Raw genomic sequence first — 21634 nt, 5'->3', positions numbered from 1 at the left:
TCGTGTATATAATAGAGAGGAACGTCTAGGCAAGAGGAGAGTGTTGTAGTGTTTTGTGGTAGACAACCAGAGCTCCACAGACGCCAAGTTCCCGCGGGCGACAGAGGCGAGGGATCCCGGGGACATGGCTGTGTCACGCCGGTACGCCGCCGCCGCCTGGTCGGTCTGGATTCTTCTGGTACTGGTGCAAGACGTACTGGGTCAAAGTAAGTGGGGTTATCTTCCTTTACATTGTAAATATTCCTTGTACAAGTTGTAAGGTTAGAAATATGGCAAAATATTGAAGAGGACTGTTCAAAAATATGTAATATGAACACTCATAATACCACTGGGTACCATAAGATCACCACATTAAAAACATGAATTTTAAGAAATCTACCAACGCAGCACAATTAATTCCTCAAATATGCAAATTTTAGATATCCAGGTGTTAGTTCAATAAATTCTTGAGAAGGCCTTGTTATTTTCAAATGACGACCTTATGGTACCCGGCGGAATTATAAGAGTTAACGTTAAAATTTACGACAGTATTCTCTATTGAAAATAACAAGTGCAAATTCCACTTCACTTGACATCCTTTGACGTTGAATACAATACACATGTATGCTTCTTTCATTGTGATGTCTTTAACTTGACGGCCTATGATTGAGCTGTCCCACGCAACGTTGACTCTTCAGACATTATGTGTCTTCTGTAGCCATTACGCTGTTCTTTAAGAATTCTGTTTTTTTTTTTTGAGAACAGAACAGTTCCTATCTTATGTAAGGTGGCTGCATGTTCCCGGTAGAAAATATGGTTTCATTCTAGCCTTTGTACGCCATGATAAGCACATGCATCGGGCTATACCTCGGATGGTGTTTGGCATCGAAGATTTATGATTGCGCTCATGTGTATGAACACTAATCTACTTGATAAGTAAGTCAGGCCTTTGCGTGACAAGACAAATGAATGTTGTACGACATATACAAGACTATCCCCGAATATTTCCCTTTGTTTGCAATCGGACGACACCCTTACACTCTGCATGGCTGAATTCTTCGTACGGTCGCAAACTGGGGGCATTCTTGGGTTAGTAGAGCATGTGCCGTATACAATACAGCTACCCTTTTCCCGAAAAGGCTGTCTGAGGTTTAGATTATTATCTTGTCGGCAGTTAGTTCTGTCACAGCCTGCTTGAAAATACGTAGCTACGACTTAAGAACCATGTACAGCGTCCTACGACGAATAAGACCGCAACGTTACCAGTTGCACAACATGTTATTGAACTAGCTGTGTCATCTTCGTAGGTCGTTGACCTCTGCGTTGCCTTAGCTCTAAGAAGTCGTTAAACATTCATAACCACTAATGACATGAATAAAGGCGTCAACTCAATAACAAACGCCCACATTACGAAACGTGCTTTTCTCCATGGAATTGCTTCATCTTTTTTCCAAAAGAAAGAAGTACCCCCTTTCAATTAAGTATTATTGTTATGTATCGCACGGAAGATATGCACGAGGACGATACGCATAAATGTACCACAGTGGGGATTTATACCACCTTCAGGATATCTTTTATTTGTGTTGAAGTTCTTTGTTGTTTGAAAAGCACCCGAATATGTTGTGGGTCTAGTTAAGTTCTTTATCCTTGGTAGGTGATCCAGATATACACAATTGGAGCGAAAGAATGAGTTTATCATGCAAGTTTAGAAGCTACTTTTGTACCTATAGCAAAAGGATGCATCAAGCCCTCAAGCCAAAGCAAGTCCCTGAATTCCTGTAGGATTTAAAGATTTTCTGAAGGTCTAGAGTCAAACCATTGACAATGGTTCGGTCGGATTATAGTTTCCTGTCTCTAGTCGCTAGCTGAATTTAAGTGACAAGTAATCTTACACACACACGCACACACACACACACACACACACACACACACACACACACACACACACACACACACACACACACACACACACACACACACAGAGCGTCATAGCTTATCATACTTTCAGAACCGCAATGATTTAGAAAATGTGTCCATTTGTTCTCGATAAGGAAACGATTTCCAGAACTCACGGAGCGAAGCCATATCAGTAGATCTGAGGTGTGTACCGGAAACAGGGACAGACAGACCCATCACCGTCGTGCATTTAGCTACATGGTACCAGACTGTTGAACACACAAATATATAAACATACGTAAAAGGGGATAGGCACTTAGGCGATGTTGTCAGTTCTGCAAATATGTGCAACTTTGCACGTAGGAGAGTGGGGGTTATCTGGTCACTGTCACTTGGTTTTCCAAGCGTAACCCCCAGCTGTTTCTCTCAGCCCTCCCTCCCTCTTTCAAGCAAGCTGTGAACCAACCACAGACAAGGATCTAATACAGCCTTTCCCATAAAAAAGACAACTGGATTTTGAACGACACGTGCACAAGTATTCCAAGAATGAGATCTTACGACGGTCGCACGACGAATATGACCGTGTCCTTAGTGTGTACAAACACTTGCGGTCCCATCCTGTACTGTAGTTAAAACTTATGCAACACTTTATCCATACTATCGCCACTGTTATCTTTCATCCCAGTAATCCCTGCACCACCTATAATTACCATCTTTCGGGCCATTAGACTTTCAATAGACAACAAAATGCTCATTACTAGATTGAATCTTGTTCTAAATGCTCTTTTTTCATTATAATGAGTCTAAAGGGTGTGAAAGAAATTAGTTTTTTTTTCTAGTTTTGGGGAGTCAATGTGCTAATGGTCGGTCGCCACATCACCATGGCAACGTGTAAACACCTGCAGGGCGTTTCCCGCTAAATCTCTCAATCAGGTCGACCTGTCAGCTTACCACAAACTAGCGATTTGTCATGTTGTGACAACATGGCGGAGTGAGCACAAAATTACTGGCTACGGCGAGAAGAAAAATCTTGAAAATTTCCGTTTACTTTCTATGCAAGAGTGGATGTGTAGCTAACATCAGCACTTTTGAAAACCAGACTTGTTGCTTTCTATCAGTATCTGTTCAAATGAGCTAGGGTTTTGGAGTTTAACCCTATAAGCCTAAGGGTGTTCGGTCTCGTTTGGACACCTGCAGGTACCATGCAATTAATGAGACTGACAAAATCAGCATTGATTGTCGTCCTAAAACTGTTATTATATAGTAAGGAAAATTAAAAGTATAATTGGATATACGCAGCGGGGTCAACATGCGGTATGATTGGGCATCAAAGTCTTAGCAACTAGACAGAGCAATTACCCTTCATTGAAGTTAATACTCTTCAATGAAGTTAATAGTTACATATTACCGTCGTGATGTTTTGCTCATGTATAGCTGACTTACTTCTACCATTCTTGTACCCTCTCTATATGTTTATAAGAATGAATGGCTATTCTATGATATCAAAACAACGAGTCAACAAGCTATAGTTTTAATAGCTACTATATGGCATCCGATAAACATAAGGTATGTACAAAATGGAATTAAAGGGCCCAAAAGTCTTATGCAAATTTGTTGTTTGCTCGTACGTTGTTTGTTTGTTTTTTTGCCCGGGCGAAATCCAGACTAGGCCGGAAAAACAACGAATGAATGAATGAATGAATACCAGAATGTCTACTCAATTATCTGTCTTCGACCGAGTATCTAAATTGCAAATCATTCACTCTTTTCTGCGATACAACTGGCCCTCAGAGAAGTCTGTTTGAGACTTATAATCTCACCATATGTGTGACAAACTCTCGACTGTCCTGCGAGCCAGACTAATAATTGAAATACCGTGCGGTTAAATAGCAGAGTAATTGGGCACTGGTCCTTTGCCCCGGGGAAAACGCACACATCAAAAGGTGATAATAAGGTTGAGATGGCACACACGACACAGACATGCTACAACATTCCTCTCTGCAAACTGCACTCAGGTAGCCTCCAACAGGCTCATCCGTGGGCCAAATAAATGGTGGAAATCTATCTCCTGTAGCCCTAGAGTTGTAATGAGTGGTTGGGTACGTCATACTTATAACGAAGCCAGGAGAAGACGTCCAGGCTAGAATGCTTGTGAAAAAAGTTGTGCACGAATGTCTTAACCCAATATGGTTTCAAACAAAACATTGTTTCTTTATTAACCGCACTCACTACCATGATCAAAAACGTTTACCGATCTTGGTACGATCGCAAACCGAGGGCATTGTATAGTCGTGTACGTGTCGTGCAAAATTGAGCGGTCTTTTGAAGGAAGAGGCTCTCTTAGATCTTTCTCTTCTAAGTCGATACAACTTCACTATCAAAACGAAATTTGTGACACCCTGGGGCCTTTTGTGAATTTATAATGGATACATGTAGTTCCTTGTATAAACGCTTTCGTAACCACTATACTGGATAAACCACTTTAAAAATACCCAATACGTGCATTAGCAAAAGGTAAAGAATCAGTACGCGAAGTTAAGCATGTCATGTCTGGTACCTGGGCGTCTTGTTATGCAAATCTTTAAGATGAATAGACCATCTTAAGTCTGTGATAGTACAACCCAGTTTTTCCAAATACCAGCTGGATTGAACTAAAAGCCAGAGATAATTACTAGTGACGTCGGCTACTCTTGTCATCCGGTCTTTATATTTCCTGTTAAGGCTGGGAGTGTCTTAAACATTATGGTATGGACTGTTTTTACCAATAAAAAATGATTATAATTTTTTCATTGCAATATAAAACGTAGTAAGGTCTGGTCCTGGTTTGAAATGTCTCTTCCGCTACATGATGAGTTTGCTCATACTATATTGAGATTGCTCTGAACAAAAATTCATCAAAGTCTTGCATGTCGTAGCTGATTCGGTGAATTCGTTAAGAAAAGTGTAATTTCTTTTAGAAAAGCGATCGTCTTTGCCTATGAGACCGCTTGAAATATTTATAAATATCAGCCGTTAACTTAGTGTATGCCATCTGTATGGTCATTTTCTTACGCATGAGACCCTGTTCATCTTACACAACCTGCAAAGTTGTATCCACTGTCCGTAATGTATACACGGGATTAGCCTTTCCCCCGTCACGGTTTTTGCTTCCAAAGTGAAGAATCTACATAATGTGCCCCTGTAATCCCCTGGTATCGCGTGTTCGGTCTCGCTGGGTGGACATGAAAGAAGCCCAGCGATTCAACAACATGCAGGTGGTTTTGTACACAAGCACGGTGCAAATTCTTTTTCCTTTGCTAGTTATAGTGGCGATATGGCCCAAACAAGCTACTAGGCCTCAAAACTCGTTACGTCCTAAAGAGTCACTTTTGTATGATATTTGCTTTGCCTGTAGTTGTGTGACCATTTTTAAAAGTCTCGCTTCCAGATCTGTATTGTTTGCTTGGAATCGTGACTTTCCTAAACAACCAAACTGAGCTACGAGGAAAAGGAAAAACAATTCAAACCCCTGAGATTTGTTTTTAGTTCTGGCCGCACAAGGTGTTTATTTAGACACGTCCCCATAGTTAAATGTTCACAACATTCATGTTTTATTTTCGTTTTTGTTGTGTGTGCTATTCATGGACAATAGAGTATTTTCTGTGTGACCCAGAATCAGTTTTGTTTCGTGACTTACGCTGTATTCTCCAGTAAATACTTCATACAATGCAGGACTGTTGATCTTTAAACATTTTGCACAGTTGGCGGAGTGACAAGAAAAGGTTCAAAACATTTACAACCTCTTACACAGGACGTTTCGTACTGTAGGTCGATGACCCTGGAAGAATGCTTTTAAATATAAGCATGGTGTCAGGCAATGCAAGGAACCAATCTTGAAGACAGCCATGGCTGCTAGCCTCCTTCGCAGACTTCTGAGGGGGCGACGTTAATTTTCTCCGGGAGCGACGCGAGATACCAGCCGGCAGAACCGTAACCCTCCGCGGCATACTAGTAACTCGCGTCGCTCCCTGCAAAAAAGGAACGCTGCCTCAGAAGTCTGCGAAGGAGGCTACACGGCTGACACAAAAGCTTTTGTTCAAATTATTAACGGGAGGATGATCCCTAAATAGAAGCTCACAATAAACCAAGTGAAGCGATTTGACTGACAAGAGATGATAACCTTGCGGGTTTGTATGTGTAAAACGTCGCCACGACTACCAGGTCATGTTTTGTATCTGCCTGTCATTTGAGAAATCGTCAAATGAACTGAGAGTAACTATTACATATACATATACCAAGAAGGTTAAAACGCATTTAATCACGCCAAAAGCTTAAGGGTTAAAAGGTCTTTAACCTTCTGGACTAAACTCTGGTCTTTTTCAAAGGGCATAAAGCTTCCACAATCATCAGTTTCGGGCAAAGTTGTTATATTTTCTGTCTCGCTTGCACGAAGCAATTTTCACGCATAAGCATTTATACACTGCCTGAAAAAATGTTCTAGGCAGTAAATAAAACACTGACGTACTTTAAACCCTGGAGACAATAGGAGAGAAAGTACGCTGCGTAGTCTGACTACATCCCGCTTCAAACAGCCATTCCGCTGGTGATGCCCTAGGAAGCTTGATCGATGGTCAACACATCTAAGTCAATAGGGAACAAAACATGGCCTAATCATTGTCAGTCTAAGAACCGTCTCCAAAGTGTTGGAGACTGTGATGGTTGGTCTCCATAGTGATAGGGAACCCTGAGCTACTATTGGTAGTTCGGGGGAATGGAAATGAATCTCTAAGTGTATTCCCACAAGCTCTCGGGAAGTAATCTCCAAGCAGATCATGCAGTGGCAAGGCAGTATCCATCGGCCAGAGGAGTAGCTAGGTGGCTAGTGGACACTCCTCTGGTCAATGGATACTGTCTTGCCGCTGTATGATGTGCTTGAAGATTATCGGGGAGGAGGACCAACCATGCAGCCCTGACAGCCACAACTTCTGCCCCATACCGTTTCATAATAACACGTTGTTACAAGTTGAGAAACTGTCCATGTACAGCCAGTGTTTGGGTGCGTAACGCGGCAGCGAAGAGCTCCTGCTGCGAGTTCTTTGTGACTGTTCTTCTTCTGGGTGATTAGACATTTCTTTCTGATGAAATCAGGGCTAGCCAAAGTCTCACCTATTTCTTGGGAATCTTTTTTATAAGTACAGTGTTGGCAGGGATTGTAGTCCTTCTAATTAGGCGGTCAGTCCTTTTTTAAATAAATCTCTTATTCAGTAATTGGACCTATATAGAACGGCATAGAACTGTTTCCAAACCTCCAGCTGAATTGCCTGCTTTTGACCTAAGACCTCTGTGCTGATGACTGTGTATGTCCTTTGCACAAAGTTCCCATTTCAAAGACAGAAAGCTGTGCTGCATCTCCTAATGTCGTCTCCAGGGGACGCTAATCACTGAGCAAAAATGTGAAGCCTTTTGTTTGCATTGACATCTGCAGTTTAGATAAAGATAGTTTTACCTGTTATATTTACGCCTTAAAACAAAGGACTTGTAATTAGGATAAATTGAAGATTGGTGTTATCACCTCTAGTAGACTTAAGCTCTTTGGGACATGTCTGTGGAAGGCCACTGTGGTTGTCGGATCCACTTTTCTTGTAACGTTACAAGAAAAAGAAGAAGACAGATGAATTTTCCACTACATACATGCAAGACTATCCCAAGAATGCCATCAGTTTGCGATGGAACAACGACCATATGACGATCGTACGAAGAATGTGACCGGACCCTTGTTGTGTTTCTAACGTTTGTCCATTTGTTCTGCAGCTCCGAGAGTGACGTCTATCGGCAGCCATCAGGGCAGTCGGGCAGGAGAGACACAACTCTACATCTATGGTGAAGGTGAGGCCCAAATACTCCCCTATAATGCTTAATAAAGATAGGACTTTCTTTCAGTTGTTTAGGCGGTATCTGCTGTATTTCGTCAGTGAATTATCCAAATAAAACACTAATGGAATATGGTATAATTACGGATTTATGGCCCACCCCTATAGGTGACATAACGCCTAGCCAGTGACCACAGAATAAACCACCGAGTGAGCGAAGTTGAAATCCCATCATTCCCACAACTGTGCCACATTTCCCCACGCTTGACGCCATGACTGAACAACCAATAGAAATGGAGGCTTATGATTCGTCCACAGTCAGGATATATAACGAGAAAGACAATCAATATATCGATAAATGAATCAGTTGATTGTGAATTTCAGGATTCTCTGCTAACCAGTTTAGCTGGGGAGAAGGGAACGAGAATGCCGGGAACCGGGTCCTACTGGAGCACGACTCGGGGACGTTCTCCGTGGTCTGTGCCGTGGAAGCCGACATGTCCAACCAGCAGCAGATCGTCTGTAGGACCCCGTAAGTTCTACTTATTCTTATCGCTGATGATAACGTGTCAGCTCCGCGTGCGGTGATGAGGTGGTGCGGTGTATTTCTTCGTTTTCGGTATCTCGTGTATCTCGTCAGCTAGAGGACGGTTTTCAGTTGTCAAACTGTGTGGGTAAACATTTTGAGACAGGTAACATTTAGTAAGCTGCCACCCTTGAGGCGTCACCAAAAAGATATTTTAGCAAGCGCCGCTCTTGAGGCGTCGCCAAAAAAGCTATTTCAGTCATTGTCCTAATCTATTGCTAGAAACTTTTATCTAAAATGTAGAAGCCCATCAGTATCACATTAAAATAATTATAACGATTATTGAAAGTGATACTTGTATGCTAAAAACGTCTGTATTTTTCCCGTCCAGGGCGGTGGAGAATGACGGGACGTACTATGCCCGTGTGACGGTGGACGGTGTGCCCATACCCGTCAACAAACACTGCCGCTACACGTACGACTACAGGTGCCGCTTTACCGTGAGTACCCGTTCATCAGAGAGGAGAAACGAGTCAAAAGCCTGTATTGCATGATGGATTGTACTTTTTGTACGCAGTACGCAGCCAAAGAAGTTAACTGAAACCAAGGCTTGCTCAATGAAACCAAAGCCAAAAGACCAGCAATGTAATTACACTACTAATTGACGTAGGCAAAGGATCCACTAGAAATAACAATTTACGCAAGTTTGGTGCCATATTCACAATGTTTATTCACTACTAATCCGTTTATATGTCCTCCACTCATCTTCTTTTTCAACCCTTATTTTACAGTACAAAGGAGGCAGGACGCCAACTATTGCGAGTCTTAGCCCGATCTCAGCTCCACCGGGTAAGATCTATTTCATGAGTCTCAGTACCAGGGGCAACCCAGTGTGTGTTTCGTGACTTCATGAATGGCTAAATTTCCTTGGGTAAATGAATGGCAGTACTCCAGAGCCCACAATAATCTATTTTAGTCTCAAGGTCATGTTGCAGATTCAAATTCAACATGAAGTCATGTTGCAATTCCTTTTATTGACGTCTAAAACACGATTGTAGAGCCAACATTGAATACATAGATGTAGTCTCCTGTAGTGCATATTAGTTGTTAAGTGATAGTGGCTATACATGTGTATGTCATTCAGTCAAGAAAATACTTGATTGTGTTAACTTTATAGGGAGCTTCGTGAGAGTAAGGGGAACCATCTTTACTACCAAATACGGCAGCAACGTGGACAAATCCACCAATGGGAAAACCGCTACCATCAAAAGGTATGGACATCGTTAACGTTTGCAGCTCTTTGCTTGTTTGGGACAAACTAACATTTTTTAACGGAGTAGTTCAATGCAAGGCCTATATCAGACCACTTCTCGGCATTGAACTAGAAAGATGAGAGAAACATGGCTATGTCAAGAGATGGCGGTGAACGTTTGATTCGGAAATCCTGTAGATTGTAGGTTGGAGGGAATTCCAAAGCTTGGTCGTACGGGGAAAGAAACTATCACAGTGAAAAGATTTCGAACAAAGAATTTGGACGGTGAACTTACCTTACCTTTGTGATATTTGAACTGTCGACGGTTAATGGTTCTTCTTGTGGCTTTGAATAAATCTTTTTTTATGCACTCTTCCAGGGTTTACTTCGGTGGACAGAAGTGTGAACTGCGAGATTTTGAAGCCGACGAAATGTAAGACAGTATTTCTTCACATTAATATTTTGAGCAAGTGAAACTTAGAACGTTGTCCATATGACTAAGAGAATGGCTTATAAAACATAGTGCAAATTCTGTTTATTTGTTTGTGATTGCTCTAGGTAGACATTGACATTGATGCGAATTTTCTTGCGTATTCTGCCTTGTAAATTACGACGTTTCACTTATGATCGCAGTGAACAGAATTCAGACAATGCCTACAATGTTGATATTGATAAAGTGTTGCATCATGATTTGATTTACTTTCATCCATGCAAAAGTAACCTTTATATTATACCTATATACAGGTATGGCATTCAGTTGGACAATAATGGTAACTCGAACAACGGCTGGTTCAGGTGCAAATTGGAGGGGACCTACGTAGGTAAGCTCAACATGTCCTGCTTAAGGAAAGATAAAAGATCATGGACATTATGCTAAAGGCAACAATTTCTACTGAACAAAAAACTCGTTTATATGTTAACACATTTTCCCTGTTCCAACAGGTAATGTCAACGCAAGCTTCATTCTTGATGAAGACTATGGAAGGTATGATGTGATGCATATCATAACTTCATATCGATCTGTCAACTTATAAGAAGAGATCATATCACAACAGTCGCCCGCAATGTTGGAAAGAGTTCCAATCAGATATTCTTTGTTGTAGATTTTTGTGACTTATTTGTTTTTGTTGTTCTTTTGTTCCCGTAAGATAAACACGTAATTTTTGTACCATAGAAGACAGTGTTGTGAACATCAGTACACATATGCTGATTTAGGCGTTTGCTTTCCGGTTGCTTGCAGGTCGTCAGCAGATGGTGACACCAAGCGAGTGAGCGTGGTTGTAAACGACAGAAACTTGCACATGTTCCAAACTTACGCCGGTAGGTCCTGTACATTGCTGTCGCATAAGGGCAGGAGTTATAGTAGATTTAGACCTGGATGTACCCATTGTATTTCTCCACAACTCCATGCAACGCACTGGCATATTTCTCTTCAGTATCCTGGTTGTTATATCTACCCTTCTTGATCTAGGCAGATTTCACAGAGCGCAAGTAACGCTTCTAAGCCTCCGTTGCCGACGCTGCGAAAAAAACAGCTTACTCAGACCCTCCCGTGCCCAGGGCGGTGTGCGCCTGCTTTCTGCTTCGACTTGTTAATCTGCAGAATAGCTTTGGACATCACCACTTTTTCCCTGGGTCGGATTGCCAGTACAGAGACGTATTAACATGTTTTTAAAAACGTGAAATTAATAGTGAAGCGTATTCTCACAAGTACGTTTATTTCAAAGCATTACGAAAAACGACTTGCAGGATCTTTGTTTCACCATGCAATAGTACAACATAGCATAATACAGGCACAAAATTAGATTGAACCTTACGATTTATCTACGACTAGAGACGTAGCAGAACTAGTCTGGGGTTATTTCCAGACCTTACAATGTCCCTTTATATGCCGTAAGGATTGAGATCAGTTTTCGATGAGGAATGTAAAAGACAAAGTATCTGGCCAAAGGCAGTTTTTCCACCGATAACCCTTGCCCTCAATTCGTGTTGTGCCAACAAGTACTAATCTTATAATGTGCTGGGTAGCTTAAGCCAGACTCGCCATCTCAGTGTGGTTTCTTTTGTGAGTCTGTAAGGCATGTTTTGGCGTTTCCTTGACAATTTGGCCATTCAAACAAGATTCAGACTTAAAGAATCTGTTCTTCGTTGACCTGCATTGACTTTTTAACACAAGCTAATTCAGCATGAAAATCGCTTTAAAAAACTGACTTTTGAAAGTAGTTTTTCAGCTGCTGTCATTACAGTCATTGCGGCTTAAGAATGATTCCGCGTTTTTCTTTGATTTTCGTCACGTTATTTTCGTCCCAAATAAAAAGTCATTGTGAAGTTCAAGGTTTAAGAATGACTTAGTGTTTGTCTTTGATTTTCGTCAACTTATTTCCGCCCCAAGTGCACATGTAATTTGGGAGTTCAAGGCTTAACGATCCTTTTGTGTTTTTCTTTAATTTTGGTCACCTTATATGCACCGTGCATCGTCCTTCTGTAAGAGGCAATTTCATCGTAAAACCCCACAATGCTCCAACTCTATTTGTACTCTAACTCTTCATCCCTCTTCCGCCCCTCCCCACAGAGGTGCTGGGAGTCAGCCCGGCCACAGGCAGCCTTGCCGGCGGCACCCGCCTCACCATCACCGGCAGGTACTTTGACGACACCGACGCTCCGCCTGAAGTCTACGTTGGAGGTGAGGATCTATAATTATAATACATCTGCAAACAACATTTAAAGATAGAGCATTAAACCATTACGCACCGCAAAAAAAATTCAACTTGGAGAGAAAGTTTAAAATCTCATCCGCCATCTTTCTTCTGAACGGATTGTCACGTGACCCGGGAGGTCACATAGGTCACGTGACTGGGCGAGGCTTTTTGGTAACGAAATATTTGTCTTTTCATTTCATCCAAAGGAGACATATAGAAATGTATACGTAAGCATGGCTGCAACCAATTGTTGACAAGAATCTTCTTTCGTTTAAATTTCTTCCAACAGGCACACCTTGTGCTGTCCAGAGTATGACAGACAACACGATCGAGTGTATCACACAGGCTGCTCCTGACCTGTCCTCACCATCATGGCCTGGTAAGTCTTTGAGAATGATATGTTTTTTTATCAAACTGAACAACCATGGTGTTAGAAATTCAAGTATGGAGTAAAAACATCGAAACATGGGCTAACTATTGACACATCCACGGTGTGAAACATAATCCATGGGTAACTAGAGGTCGGAGATCTCATGTCTTCGTCAGAGGTACATCGTTCTAGAGAAATTAACATGCGTATTCTTCACTCTTTTTAATAATCAATTTGGTCTAAAGAACAAAAGAATCTCTGTACTATTTTTATGGTACAGAACACCCTGAAACGGTTCGCCGCAGATTATACAGATGCGTCGTCACCCGTGTTAGCCCCCCCCCCCCTACGTTATTTGAGTTTGGACTGTTACTGGAAAAAAAAACGTTCAAGAAATTCTTACTGTGTTGAAAGTGTCCCGACAGCGCCGCAAAATATAATAAGATGTTATAAAGGAAAGAATCAGAACAGGGTGACTACTGCTGTTTTGTTAATTTGTCTTTATGACAAATAGAAGACTTGTTCTTGTGTTCTTTGTGTCCTAACATTTGTACTTCTACAGTTTATTCCAAATCTAGGCATTCTCGTTTTTCGGCCCTTCGTGTTTTTATTGCGGGCTTGCCTTAAATTTAAGGTAATTAGATTTAAGGTCTCCAGTGGACGTCATCCATAGTAATTACTTGGTGTGGCCGTAGAAAATAACCTGACATATGTCCAACCTATCCTCCCCCTGCTGAAGTTATAGTACAATCCCTCAATGTAACGTCATTTGATCCCATCCCATTATGGGGTTCCCCAGGCTATATCCAGCTGTCGGCTGTCTCCAAGCAGATGTAGGTGGGGGATTTCTAAACACAAAAGGTCCTATTACGGGGACATAACGACCTCCACGACTCTCATCTTTGAACTCAATCTTGGAGACCACCACAGTAACATGCCTATCAAATTTTATTAACTTCCATCCACACATACAAAAGTTATCCTGCTCACAAGAAAAAATTAACAAAATGCCCCCTGTAGTCACAACGAAACCCCCCACGAAGCTCAGTAACGAACTTAACCTTGGTCCCGACAATAATAAGCACCACACCAAGAATTATAATCAACATTTTACAAATACTTGAGTTATCTTGCTAACAAGCCACAAACACAAAAGGTGCACTAACGTGACGCACGGACCCCCCACGAAGCCGAAACTTGCACTTGACTTTGGCCTCAACAGCGGTAATCTGCCTGCCAAAAATCATGGACGTCGAATCATGCCTTCCAGAGTTATATCGCAAAATCCGCAGTCCCCCACACTCCGGCGAGACAATTTCATAGTCCTTCTGACGAAGACAATAATCAATTCTACGGGATTATTTTTCAGGTAATCGAGGAATGCAGTTCGAGCAGTGGAACAACACCAGGGTGAACTGGGGAAACATCGCAGGTGTGACGGACTACACCTCGTCCCGGAGCGGCTACTGGACCAAGTGGATCTCCAACTTTGAATTTCATGACACGCACAACCAGCAACAGTAAGTCTTACAAACACGCAATTTCCGAGTAATTTCTTGGCCTAACTCTTTCTTAAACGGGCTGCAGCTGGTACAACATTGAGAAAAGTCTATGATGAATACATCGTATAAATAGCTCTATTTGAAGACGGTATTGAAAAAAATTCAATGCTATCAAACTGAATATTCTAGGATTGACTCGTTACATTTAGACTTACTCTAGCAATGATATGTAATTTCTGTTGTCCTAGGTTTGACATCTAAATCCCTGCTTCAGTACAGTGATTGATTTTTTTCTGTTTGAATGTTTCCAGTTTTGTGACCAGAGCGTCGGGCTATTTTGTCCCACCCGAGGATGACTGGTACCAGTTCTACATCCGCAGTGACGACCAAAGTATCTTATACATGAGCAAGAACGCCAACAAGGAAAACAAAGTTAGTAACCCTCACTTCAGGTGGCTATAGGACAAAAAACCTGTTAGTCTGCGGTTATACCATCCCCCTAATGTATTCAACTACTAACGGGCACACAAGCAAAGAAACAGACAAGTACAGCGAAAACAAACCTCCGTACAAGGCGGTAACAAGCTTGCGGTTTTGCTACATTAGAGATATTGAAGCTTAGTAGAAAACCTGTGTATGATATACTATCTTACACTGTTATGTATATGTTTTTCACCCACGGTACTGTATTCCACAGACCAGGATAGCCTACTGCGATCGGTACCGTCCTGGGTGGTTCAACAGTAACTCTCAGAAGTCTGAGAAGATGTGGTTGGAGAAAGGGAAAAGGTAAGAATTCTCCCTGTGATTCTAAATATGTACCGTTAAACACTTCATTGGCACGTAAGGATCTGTGACATTGAGTGGTTTAAGCAACATGGCCATCAATTGCGATACTTTTATGTATGGTCGTTGAATGTTGACGAAAGGACTTACTCCGATTCTCTGTGTAAATTCCACTGTTACTTCCTCTCAGTATGTGGGAAGTCTACTCTGACCTCACGTCTTCCCAGCCGGTCGATCTAATTCGACCTTCCTGTCAGTCTGTGGTTACACCATTTCCTCCTTCACTTCCTGTGACTCCAATGTATATAAAAAAACTACGGACAGACAAGCAAACAAACTAAAAACAAAACATTTGTGCACCGAGGCAACAAACCAGTCATAACTCTTGGATGATCTTGTCATTGTGATTTCTCAGCTACTACATGGAGACGTCACAAGCTGAGCAAATAGGCGGCGCTTTTTACGAAGTGGCGGTGCGGAAGTTTACGACTCAGTACACGTCACAGCAGACCGACTCTGCCTGGATGGCGCAGCAAAGAGTGGCGGTGTCGGTAGCATCTCGCCGAGAAAAGCAGGTAATGTTTCCTTCATGTATTTATCGTGCACCGGAACAGGGACTTAATCTACATTATAATATAGCCAGGAGACGTCGACCAATCAGAATCCATTTCCCAATGGTTATCAGACCGTAACTTCAAAACTGGTCGGTTATTAGAATAACGAAAACATCAACAACAATTAGCTACGTTCGCTACGCTCACTTGGTGGTTTATTCGGTTGTTATCGTACCTGACCAGGGATTATCTCACCATATACACCTCGAGGCGGGGCATTAACCCTTCATTAGAGAACACATATTGACATTATTGTCGGTATGGTGGCCTTGAAAATGTGTTCCTGAATACCTGTTACACCATACCATCCACTGTGTGGTTAATTGTTATAAACAGATAAAGTGTTGAGACTGATTGTTTGTTTTTTGTTTACCTTATCTAGCGAGTGACTCTGGGTAACTTCGCTACGGCTTCGCCAGTGAAGCAGGTTCAGACCATCACCTTTGTCGGCTCAGTCTTCCAGTACAAACTCGGGTTTGACGGCGCTTCAACAGGTCTGCTCCTCAGCTCAGGTGACCCGAACTCCGTGAAAACAGCACTGAACAATCTTATGTCCGTTCAGCCAGATACAGTCGAGGTCACCCAGTCTAACACAGCGGACGGGTTCGAGCTGGCTGTGGAGTTCCAGTCTACTAGAGGTCAGTAGTATTCAGCTGCATCAACAACAGGGTCGTTCCTGTTCCTTTTAGTATTGAGTCTTACTTTAGCCATCCATTTTAATCTTTGGAAATCAGCCTGACACAAGACATATCACACAGATGTATGGGTTCCGAAATGACTAGAATATGCATCTCAGACGTTTTAGAAATTCAACATGAGTAATCATATGATATATTTGATCTTCTGAATCAAACAGATTTGCATCAGATGAATCAACTAGATTGCACAGTGGCGGTCGTTCCGTAGAAAACGACATTGTGGCATGCTAGTATTCATTTACAATACACCATTCCCCCTACAGGAAACTTCCCCCCGTTCGAAGTGGACATCTCGGGCGGTAACGCTACCGTCGCCGTCACCACGGAGGGCAGACCGGCGCTGGACACCTTCACACTCGACATGGGCGGCGTGCCATCCGATCCCATCGCCCACGATGCAAGCGCTGAAGACGTAAGTTTGTTTGGGCTACAATGCTTCAGTCTTGTGAAGTTTCAATGTTGTAGTACAATGCTTTATACCAATAAGCCAGTTCATTTTGCTGTGGTTTAAGGCTCGCATTTTCTTTCTAGGTGAAAAACGCAGTGCTGTCCGCACTTGGCTCCCGCTGCCCCAGTGACATCGTGGCCCCGAGCGGCAGTATCAAGGGTTTCCTCCAGGACTACGAGGGGAACATCGGGTACTCCTTGCACGGGCAGAAGGTCACTAACGTGGAGGCGTTCTGCGGACGGGCGGCCGAGAAGAACCCGGTCTATCTCTTCAGAGAGAACTTCGGCGTTGGACAACTGCGTATGGATATGTACCGGAAGGTAAGCCTAAACCTTTCATCATAGACCCTGCTGATCTTTCAAGTGCTCGAAATCAGCTATGTCTTTTTTTTTTAATCTTTCAATCACCTTTGAACAAATCATTGTTCATACATTTATCAACGACTTCATATTTCTGTTATAATTCTTCCTTGCAGACCTGCTTTGCATACAAGGGAACGTTAGGTCTGTCTGACAAAATCTGGGTAACCTTCACGTTCACCGACAGTAGCCGTAACCAGCAACAGAAGAATCGACATTACTCGGTTGGACTACAGAATGATGGCGCGTAAGTATCTGTCTTCAGGCTGTAATTTTTGGCGACGCCTTAGGAGCGGAGGCATGTACGCCATTGCTCTCGGTTATATATGTAACCTTGGGTAGTGTGATATTCAGTATACATAGAAGTAAAAAAACCTACAGACATTGATTAAAGTAATTGGAAAATCGGCATCTTCCACCTCTTCTGGTTTAACTCTAAGTCTTTTTGTTGTTGTTGATCGCAGGTGGCACTACATCTGTGTAGACCTCTACGGCTTGGTGTCCAGTGACGAGGTGGCCGTGGGCGGTAGGAGCTTCATGCTGAAGGAGTTCGGGATGGTGTGGGAGAACCAGGGAGCTGCAGTGTACGTGGACACGGTCTTCATTGGGAGAGTCAACACCGTGGACAACCCAGAAGGTACCCACTAATATAAAATGTAGAAACGCTAAACTGCTCTAGCTTAGTGGTAGATAAGGAATACTTGCGATAGGTAAGGAATGAATTTCACCATTTATCCTGTGAAGTTGAGTGAATGTCATTTATGCCAAAAAGCAGTTACTCAAGCAACTGGATATGATTTTGCAAACGTCAAAATTGAAGACGTTTTGGACACGCTATATTTGACTTCATCATCAGAAATGACCGGTCTGAGGGTTCCTGGGGCCAAGCTGAACGGAATGGCGATCACAGACGTGTTGGTGGAGAAGGATCAAAATTCAACAGCCTACGACATCACGCTTGTACCACATGGGTGTGACTACGGGTTCCCACTTCTCAGTGTCAGATCTGCACAGGTGAGGCACAAATTTAACGTTTTCTATCTCAAACAATGTATCTGGACTAGATTTGTTACATATGTTCATTTTTTTAGATATGCCCAGGTAACTTTCCATTCAGCTTCTATTTACATTCTTGATACGTGCACGATAAAATAAGATTGGTCAACTTGTGAGTTTCAGAATGGCCGACTCATGACGTCATAATCAATATGGCGGCGCCCTTGGACTGGAGGGCAAAACAGAATAGGATTTTGCTATCACTACGCTATCAGAAACCTGTACAATTTACACATGAAGGATGGCATCAAATGGAACGTGATGTAGTATGCATCTTTGAGGTTGACAATCTTTCATATACTAGTACAACGTATCTTTTCTTATGTCAGACCGTAGACGAGATTTAGATAGCCCAACTTTGCTTCCTTATGTAGGTCACATCAGACACCGTGAACGGCACGGTGTACACGTATCCCTCCACCAGCACGGCGGTGACGGTGAAGCGCCTCGCTGCCGCCACCCCGCCCCTGGGAGGGACGTTTGACGTGTCGTTCAAGGATAATGTTGTTCCAGGTAAGTTGTGAAGTTCACGTTCAAAAACTCAAAAAGATTTTCAATTTATCACTAATAAGAATTTGTTTTAAAATCCGTTATCTGAGTGGCTAGGTAAAACAGAACACAATGGGCAAAGTGAGGGAAAGTGAGACTTACTCAATCCAGCGAACACGTGACTCGGTGCATGGGCAACGGATCGACAGTTGCGGAAAGCCTATGGCTTCCCCCGTCTTTAATCAGCGATGGCTGTACGGCCTTGGTGTATTTCTGAGTGCAGTTAGGTAGATTCCATAACAACGGCACTGGCGGAACTGTATAATTCTGCTTTTGATGTTGTTCACCCTAAAGATGAAAAGTTAGTGAGCAAAATGATATCACGGTCCTTTTTTTTTCAGATATTCCCTCCGACGTCTCGGCTTCTGCTTTCAAGAATCTTCTGGAGCAAGTCGGTGGAACGGGAAAACTGTCGGTGTCACGAGAAGGCTCGTGTTCTGGATATACATGGACCGTTGGATGGACTTCTGTCGGAGGAGACCAACCCAAGCTACTGGTCTGTATAATTAACAAATATTTACGCACAAAGTATGTTCGTGACATTACATTTTTACTGTGAATGATGGTGCTACAGTTTGAATGATGCGGTCCTAAACGTGATGAGCCTTGGTGAGGGGACTAAAAAGCTAAGTCACGTTTTGGACCGCATCATTCCCAGGGCCATCTAACAGTGAGGCACATGTAGACGTATATGTATATGTACTGATGTATTGTCCAGAGCAAGTAATGCAATGAAGTGGGGAGGGGTCATACTGTCTCGAGCATGTGTCTTTACCTTTCTTACACATTCAAAGATCTTCGATCAACATATAAGGGTGATAATGATCAAAATCTAGCTCATGATGTTATGAACATTTGTATGGGAAATCCATTATGCCATAACCTTGCGAATATCACATCCGCTAACCCCACAGGTGAACACTAGCGGGTTGACCGGAGAGGACGTGTCCGCCACCGTGACGGAGACCAGGGAGGGCGGCCTGTTCATCTCTCCCGTCACGGGAGACTTCCTAAGGACGGTACACGACAAGCCGCAGGTACAGGTCACCATCAACCACGTCCCGTCAGCCTGTGCGGGAAACTGCACGTTCGAGTGGACGGCGGACAGCACGCCTAGTGTCAACGGTGTCAATCCGTCAGAAGGTATGGTGGGCTATAGAAGGAGTCTAGAACCTATTACTTCATGTGACTGAATGGTTGTCGAACTGAAAGATCGTAATGCAATTTCACACAGAAACGCTTGGTAGAGTTTTATTATAATATTCAGCCTCGAGTCAGTGGTCGCCACCATATTGACCTGTGACGTCATGGTCGGCCACCTTGAAACTGACCAGCTGACCCATCTAGCTTTTTTACAGGAATGGTCTTTGAAGGAATGGATTTTTTTTCGGTCAAAAGCCATATGGCTGAATAGACCTTCCATGCTATTCGAATAGGATCCAAAGCATACATGTACTGATAGAAAAAAAAAACAGGTTAAAGTTGAACTTGATCGACACCAGTCTGTTTCTATATATTTCTATCGATTAGCAATAAGTATCTTTTTTCTTTCATTCCGTAAGGTTCTTTTCATGCAGGGACGTCCATCACTATTTCTGGGAGTGGATTCCTACCCAACACCGACAACAACACAGTGACAATCGGGGGCGTGGCCTGCGAGATCACCGCGGCAACGGAAGACGAAATCTCGTGTGACGTGCAGGAGAACTCGGGCGGGAGTCACGTGGTCACCGTGGAGGTTGACGGGAAGGGTTTGGCCAGCCACCCCAATAGTACCTCGATGTTCACATACACGGCTGACATTTCGAATATCAGTCCAACTTCGGGGAGTCTTGGTGGTAAGTATTAACCATTATCAAGTTAGGATTTTTGTTGTGCTACCCAAGGTACCTTTCGAGATGGAAGGATGCCTACTACCCAATGTACACTGCGTGTCCCAGCATGCAATTGGGTCATGGAAAGGTCTATTGAATCATATTGACTTGACTGACTTGACTTTTTCAAGGAATCGGTGTGACCGAAAAACACAACCTTTTTCCTGATGTTTCACCTCAAGTTGACAAGACGATGAATGACGTTGGGAAGACACATTAATGGATCTTCTATCTTATCTGTAGGCGGTATGCAGTTGACCATCAGTGGCCATGGCTTCGGACAAGACTATGTACCTTATGTAGGAGGTCAGCCGTGTGCAGTGGTGAACATCACTTACACCGACATCACCTGCACCACTCCATCAACCGTAAGTACTTTTAGATTTACTCACAGATCATAATTTTTACTGTTTGATTGAAGATCCATCTTTTGTAACTTCATTCATTCAAATCAAATCAAAATCATCACATAGAAAAGTTAACTTGTTGTAACATACCATACTGTTTTGCTGCAGTCTTCAGCAGGTAATGCTACAGTCACAGTGTACCAGGGTGGTAACCAGACTCTCACCAGTCCCACAGACTTTGAGTACGATTCCGCCTCAACTCCAACCGTCACAGCACTCAGCTCCAGTCTCGGCACTGTAAACGGTACAAAAAAAACTTTTTTTATCTTCTTTGATCATGATGATTTCATCATGATTCCATAGCATCCTCTTACAATATATCGTAGATATGTACGACATCACATAAGTTCAGAGTCACAACAATTCACTTTGAAGTCTCACATAAGTTTTGAAAGCACTTACAAAGTATTGGGGGCATGGTTACGGGTACGTATATCCCTGTACACGTGTAGCCGATGAAAATGCTTAAATCGTCCGTTCCTCTTTTCTTACTGCAGGAGGAGATGTCATTGTGATCTCGGGGACCAGTTTCGGGTCCACGGCTTCATCCGATGACGCAGTGAAAATAGGCGACGCCGCGGCAGAGATTCTGTCCTATAACGACACTGATGTCATCATCAGCCTACCCGCGCAAGGTCCCGGATTGTATCCCGTCACGCTGTTCGTGAGTGGAGGTGGCTTTGCCGATGTCAAGTAAGTGAAAGCCCAATGTTGCTTTTTCAAATTTTTCAACTCTTTTAAATGTAGCATCTTTGATTCGGCCTCGTGTA

General features: G+C 42.8%; 1 protein-coding gene across 1 annotated transcript in view; it reads left to right on the top strand.

Moving 5' to 3' along the window:
- The first annotated feature begins 44 nt into the window (after positions 1 to 44).
- LOC109469311 (fibrocystin-L-like) overlaps positions 45 to 21634 on the top strand; it is a 44425-nt gene continuing 22835 nt past the window's right edge. Inside the window, exons 1-27 of the mRNA XM_019767817.1 lie at positions 45 to 206; positions 7666 to 7740; positions 8109 to 8256; positions 8642 to 8750; positions 9042 to 9099; positions 9428 to 9521; positions 9882 to 9935; positions 10743 to 10822; positions 12075 to 12185; positions 12491 to 12580; positions 13941 to 14091; positions 14385 to 14505; positions 14771 to 14862; positions 15275 to 15434; positions 15856 to 16111; positions 16435 to 16583; positions 16703 to 16939; positions 17095 to 17225; positions 17443 to 17615; positions 17835 to 17992; positions 18409 to 18547; positions 18925 to 19079; positions 19498 to 19726; positions 20146 to 20421; positions 20701 to 20825; positions 20973 to 21108; positions 21362 to 21557. Of these exons, the coding sequence (XP_019623376.1) occupies positions 125 to 206; positions 7666 to 7740; positions 8109 to 8256; positions 8642 to 8750; positions 9042 to 9099; positions 9428 to 9521; positions 9882 to 9935; positions 10743 to 10822; positions 12075 to 12185; positions 12491 to 12580; positions 13941 to 14091; positions 14385 to 14505; positions 14771 to 14862; positions 15275 to 15434; positions 15856 to 16111; positions 16435 to 16583; positions 16703 to 16939; positions 17095 to 17225; positions 17443 to 17615; positions 17835 to 17992; positions 18409 to 18547; positions 18925 to 19079; positions 19498 to 19726; positions 20146 to 20421; positions 20701 to 20825; positions 20973 to 21108; positions 21362 to 21557 (3785 nt within the window). The 5' untranslated portion in view covers positions 45 to 124. The remainder of the gene's footprint in view (positions 207 to 7665; positions 7741 to 8108; positions 8257 to 8641; positions 8751 to 9041; positions 9100 to 9427; positions 9522 to 9881; positions 9936 to 10742; positions 10823 to 12074; positions 12186 to 12490; positions 12581 to 13940; positions 14092 to 14384; positions 14506 to 14770; positions 14863 to 15274; positions 15435 to 15855; positions 16112 to 16434; positions 16584 to 16702; positions 16940 to 17094; positions 17226 to 17442; positions 17616 to 17834; positions 17993 to 18408; positions 18548 to 18924; positions 19080 to 19497; positions 19727 to 20145; positions 20422 to 20700; positions 20826 to 20972; positions 21109 to 21361; positions 21558 to 21634) is intronic.

Source organism: Branchiostoma belcheri, unplaced genomic scaffold (assembly GCF_001625305.1).
Source record: "Branchiostoma belcheri isolate BF01 breed outbred unplaced genomic scaffold, Haploidv18h27 scaffold20, whole genome shotgun sequence".
Classification (NCBI taxonomy): domain Eukaryota; kingdom Metazoa; phylum Chordata; class Leptocardii; order Amphioxiformes; family Branchiostomatidae; genus Branchiostoma; species Branchiostoma belcheri.
The sequence above is the reverse complement of the archived record's forward strand: the minus strand, read 5'-3'. Positions and strand labels throughout refer to the sequence as shown.